At 47.1% G+C, this 6,000-nt stretch overlaps 1 protein-coding gene across 3 annotated transcripts in view; it reads right to left on the bottom strand.

Annotated features, from left to right (window-relative positions):
• Positions 1-1,420: 1,420 nt before the first annotated feature.
• The window catches only part of Tmem218 (transmembrane protein 218), a 29,435-nt gene continuing 24,855 nt past the window's right edge, over positions 1,421-6,000 (bottom strand). For all 3 annotated transcript variants that reach the window (XM_057767623.1, XM_057767622.1, XM_057767621.1), the window contains exon 5: positions 1,421-2,946. In XM_057767623.1, coding sequence (XP_057623606.1) covers positions 2,812-2,946 — 135 coding nt within the window. In that variant the 3' untranslated portion in view covers positions 1,421-2,811. The remainder of the gene's footprint in view (positions 2,947-6,000) is intronic.

The following is a 6,000-nucleotide window of genomic DNA, read 5'->3' as shown; positions in this document are numbered from 1 at the left end:
TCTGAGTTAGTACTTAGAAAGGTGAGGAGACCTTAGTATCTCACTAAAAGGATCTTCATTCCAGCTGTCTTTTATTTTTTTTTTACTTATTTTATTATTTATTTATTTGGTTTTTCGAGACAGGGTTTCTCTGTGTAGCTTGGAGCCTCTGTCCTGGAACTTGGTCTGAAGACCTGGCTGGCCTCGAACTCACAGAGATCTGCCTGCCTCTGTCACCCAAGGGCTGGGATTAAAGACGTGTGCCACCACCACCCAGCTGCAGCTATCTCTGTAGTATGGCTGAAGTGTACCTGTTGTCCTAGGGGTGATCCCTTGGCCAGGTGCTTGACCCAGCCCAGCTGAGATGTCAGGTCTCTACTCAGACCAGAGATACCATTCTCTTAAACAGAAGTTTACCCTCAAAGGGCCTTGACTGCTACTGTAACACTGCTCCCTCTGAAGCAGTAACCCTAAATCATTTATGAACTAGATTGGGGATCAGAGCCCCCACACACTTCTGGTATCTTTGGGTCTAGTTGGACACCTTCGCTAAGGAATGAGAGATAGATCCATTTTCAGGAATATTTATAAGCCCTTCCTTCCTTCCAGAGTTGCCTTGGCAGCAAGCCTCCTGGGAGAAGGCGCATGGCACATGGCAATCTGTGACTGTCAGGACGGGTGCTCTGCTTGCGCCGGCTAAGGCACCCTGGGAAGGCCACAGGCACCCGGAAGCATTTGAACTCTGCGAGGGAGACTAAGCTCCAGACTGCCTGCCTCCCTCACAGTTTCCACATGGTCCCTTCTCCCCTCCACTGCCAGAGCAATGTTTTCTATTTCTTCCCCATGGGCCCTAGGCCAGACTAAGAATTTCATTTGAAGGTTTCTGAATAAAACCTGATCTGGGAAGTTTCCCCAAAGTTAAAGTTAAAGATGGAGTCAGTGCAAATGGAGGTGCGACTGTGCCTGGTCCCCACCAGCCTTGACTCTCCGCAGTCTGGTCCCTGGTCATCTGAGGCTGAGCTCCATGAGGCGGTAGAAATGGGTTTTCCTATACCCTGACAACAGTATCAGGAGAGACAGGAAAAAGAAGTGACCCTACCCTCAAGTTCTCAACCACAGAGGGTCCTCCACTGTGAGAGACTGGATTCTGCCACACCGAGGCTTGCCAACTGGCTGCTGTGGGAAGCCTAAGTGAGTCCATCGCCTTAAACCTCAGGATTTTTCTATTTAGAAAGAAGAGCAATCATAATAAATAGAATGCCATAAAACTGAAGTCTCAAAGGAATCGCTGCAGCCCAGGCATCCAGCAGGCACTGATCTCTCCAGCTTGTTCTCCTGCCTCTCAGACTAGAAGGCTCCTCTTCACTCTGCTAGAGACAGGCAGGACGGCACTTCCAAAGCAGAACCAGACCAGACCCTCCAGCCCATTTAGTGACAAATTTTATTAATCTGGGAAATTAGACAAATGTAAAGTTAGAATGCGGAGAATACACATCCTTTACTAACTTTGGAGAAAGAATTCCCAAGATGAAAACAGACAGGTAGGCATGTTGGGCACACCTATAATTCTAGTACTCAAGATGGCTTTCAAGCCAGCCCAGGATCCCTAGTGAGACCCTGCCTCAAAGAACCAACCAACTAACAAATTGATGAACAAGATAAAAAGAGCCAGGCCCAATGGTTCACGCCTAAAACCCCAGCGACTTGGCAAACTAAGGCAGGACGGCAAGTGCAGAGCCTGTCTGGTGTACAGGGAAAGTTCAAGGCAGCCTGGGCAAGCTAGTACAATTATTCTTCAAGATAAAAAGTGAATTGAGGGATAGGATGGTAGAATACTTACCTATCATGTGTAAAACCCTAGGTTCAATTCCAGTACTGCCAAAGGAAAAATGAAAAGGCCAAAGCTCAAAGAGGCCTCTCTTGTTTGTTTGTTTGTGTTTTTGTTTTTTGAGACAGGGTTTCTCTGTGTAGCTTTGGAGTCTGTCCTGGAACTTACTCTGTAGACCATGCTGCCTTTGAACTCACAGAGATTCACCTGCCTCTGCCTGAGCCACCAGCACCCGGCTTGAGGACTCTTACATGATACTAAATACTTAAATTAGGCATTGAGGGGCCACCAAACCCTGGGGGAAGAAGACCCAAGATACACAGCAGGGAGACACCTAACATTCCCATATCTCTCTCTCTTTTAATCTCTAAGCAAACTCAAAATGTAAATATACAAAAGCTGTAGGCAGGAGTTTGAAGAGAAAGTCCTGTGGTCATTGTTTATTGCTTTATTAGGACTCAGGCAAATGCCACTCACTGCTTTTATAGAGCTCTGTGGAATCACATAAGGAGTGGTCAATAACCTCTGCCTGACACAACTTCCACGCTATTGCGATAAAGCAGCCTTTGTGTCTGAACACCTTTCTCCTTCACATGGTTCCAAATATTCAACTAAGAACTTATAACTTAGACATTATCAACAGGGACCAGGCTCTTCTGTTGGCCAACAGAGCCTCAACCTCCTTTTCCCCAGATCTACGACTGATGGCTTGACTCAACAGCTACCCCAAGCAGATCATAGTTACCACTTTCCATTCAAACCAGACAGGAATCCTACAGTATGGGTACTGGACACACAGTCGTATCCATCTTCAGACAGTGACAACCTCCGCCCACGGAGTCTGCTTTGCTGCTGAGTTTCTGAAAGCTGGGGCTCAAGAGCTGTGTCTTAGTGACAAACGGACACTCCACTGGTCTGAAGACATGAAGGCTGTCATCACGGCTCCGGAGCGTGCCTCTGTGCTCATCCAGGACATCAAAGCGTCCCATGTTTCCAGTACGCACTCAGCAGGACCGTAGTGGTTTGGCATAGATTGGTTCCAGCACATGTTGAGTAAGAACCAAGACGAGGCCTCCAAGAAAGACAGCACTGAGGAAAGCCAGCAGGACATAGCGGCCAATGAAAAAGGCATCCACAATCTGGAGACAGAAGAAATCAAAAGGGAATCACCGCCACTCCAGCATCCTGCCTGCGCACCCCTGAGACCTGATGGGATCACCCTGAGACCTGATGGGATCACCCCCACTCCAGCAGCCTGCCTGCGCTCCCCTGAGACCTGATGGAATCACCCTGAGATCTGATGGAGTCACCCCCACTCCAGCATCCTGCCTTTGGTTCCCTGAGACCTGATGGAATCACCCTGAGACCTGACAGGATCACCCCCACTCCAGCACCCTGCCTGCGCTCCCCTGAGACCTGATGGTTATGCCCACGGTTTCTTGGTAACTTCTAGTAGCATCCTGCCCTGTTTCCCTCTGCATATGAGCATAAAATTTTTCAGCTCCTTGAGTAGAAGATACAAGGTTTTTAAAGAAGAAGGGGGAGCAACAACAACTAATAATAATAAGGCACAGGAAACAAATGGATGAATTTAGAAGAAAGGGTGGCTTTCAAAACGAGACGACTGGAGCTTCCATCAGAAGAGTTCTGAACCCTAATTGCAAGGGAGCGAGGAAAGTGGCCACTTATCTAAGATATTAAAACACTAAAAGGATACATAATTTGCCCCATACATACAGTTGGTTGCTTGGTAACCAGTCATATGTGAAGTCCTAATTTTACTGGTCTGTTTCTGGTCCTGGCTCTATCCAGTTGTCTGCAGTCCATTTCTAGAGAACAGAGCTCTATTCTTTACCCCAGAGCCAAGCGGTGGTATTTAAATGGGTGGGGAAAGCAGGTATCATCATCCAAAGGAGTGCCTAACTTCACAGAAGCCATGAGAACTCATTTCCAAGAGAGGTTCCCAAATACCTGACAGTAACTGTCACAGCCTGAAGAAAGGCCCGGAGCTCCTAACCCCTAGAAACACACTGATTGCAAGACAGTGGTGTTATGGTTGTGACCTTAAAGTAGGGAGATAAGCTTGGATTATCCATTCCAGGCAGGCCCAATGTAAAAAGAGTCCTTAAAAACTGAATACACTTTGGAGATCTCCAAAAAGTTCCAGATCAGCCGAAGCTACGTAGTCTTGTTTCAAAAAACAAAACAAAACAAAAGAAGAGGCAGAAAACAGGTTTGGGAAAAGAAACGCGGGACGGATGCAGCCAGAGAGGTGACACTGGTAGCTGCTGGCTCTGAAGATGACCACAGACGGAGGCTATGGGCCGGGCACTAGCAGTAGCTTCTACAGCTGAAGAGGTCAGGAAATGGGCATTCCTCCAGAAACACTGGGAAGACGCATGGCCCTGCCCACCCTTGACTTTAACTCAGGGAGACTGATGGTGCACTTGTAACCCACACAACTGTAGATAATAAATTTATGGTGGGAACCATTCCATTGGCAGGCTCTTGTTATAGCAGCAACAGAACACTAATACAGTGTTGATGCACAAAGCTCCTAAACAATCCAAGCAGTGATATGAACGAGATCCAAAGACATCAAGAAGCACCCCAGCTGCTCCAGAGACTACCCCAACAGTCAACTTACAATCAAGGTCAGTTTGATAAAACAGCTTTAACATAACTTTGACCTTGGCTCTGGTACTGAACAAGTCTCTTGCGGGCTACATGTTTGCTCGCTCGACTGTTTCACTTTTTAATTAGCCAATTAGCAGGCCTTGGGTGCAGAAGGCCCAGGCCATGTATTATTGATACAGTATTGAGCCAGGCTGCTGCAGGGGCCAGCGCTCAGAACCTGAAAGTGAGAACTCCGATTCTGCAGGCCATGCTGACAAACATATTTTGCTCAGTCCCCGTTGTCTCCTGAGTCCAAAACTCCTATGACAGAATAGAGGGACTGATTTAGAAACAGCGCTCGCTCGTGCCTGTGCTAGCGTTCACATTTGCAGTGATTACAAACATGGCAGCACACATCACTCTTTCCCCTGAAAACAAAGACACCAGGGTAGGCCGGATGCAGAGAGAGCCTGACACCCAGGGGAGCAACTCCTGGAATCTGTGTGGTAAGCGCAATTTTCCTTAGAGTTTCCAGAACTAATTTTCCTCCTTTCACCATCATTAATTCTAGGGAGAACTGGAAGTATGTGTTCATTTTACATCAAAAATTATGGAATTTTGTGGACTGTATCAAATCGACAACCTGTCAGATCTGGAGAACGGTCTGATACTCTGTTGAGTTCTAACGAGTTTGAAGATGTTGAGAACAGAGTTCAGCTTAAGTCCTTGCTCTCCATCTTCCTGGACAGTGTCAACTCGGGCAGGTCACCTGTACCTCTTCCCCAGAAAGGCAGCTCATACCACTGGGAGCTGTGTGGTTTCAATGAGACAATGTAAACAAGGCATTTAGTTAGCATAGCTCTTGGCATATAGTAGTCCTTTAAGAAATGATGGCCACTATCATGCTTTCTCCTTCAAAATTAAAATAGCTACTGAGAGGAAACAGAATGCCACAGGAAGAAGCAATGGTATAGAAAAGGCCAGTGCCCTTGGCAAGAGCCTATGGATTTGAGACCAGCCCACACATGGCAGAACCGGAGATTTAAATCAGAAACAAACTAGAAGAGGCTCGAGGGAGATCTGGCAGAAATGGGACAATGAGAGAGGTGATACAAACCGATTTACAGAGGGAGGGGCCAGCTGATGTGGTCTAAGGAATAAGGATGTCAAAATCATTGATACAGAACTCATCTGCAATGCCCCCTTCTGTTTCTTACGGAAAGGCTCCTCTTTCCCGCTCTTCTTGGTGGAAATGACTCTTGACACCACAAGTGGAAAGAGTCAACCTCAGAGGACGGAAAATCATGTCACTCAGCACCCTGAGAACACTACCGCAATTCTGACCTATGATCTAAGACGCTGAACCAAGGAACAGGGACACCACACTTAAGGCCTACGCCAGTTCCTAGATCCTAACTCTTTTCTCTTTCTGTCTCCACAGTAAGGAGTGGCTTTCCACACTGCCATTCAACTCCATGAAAGCAGCAAACAACAGTACAATGGATAAATCATTGCCTCGTGGTGCTACAGGCGGGATTCCTCAGACCCTTTCCCAGGGTAAAGGGACAGGGACCTTG

The sequence above is a fragment of the Chionomys nivalis genome, chromosome 4, assembly GCF_950005125.1.
Source record: "Chionomys nivalis chromosome 4, mChiNiv1.1, whole genome shotgun sequence".
NCBI lineage: Eukaryota > Metazoa > Chordata > Mammalia > Rodentia > Cricetidae > Chionomys > Chionomys nivalis.
The sequence above is the reverse complement of the archived record's forward strand: the minus strand, read 5'-3'. Positions and strand labels throughout refer to the sequence as shown.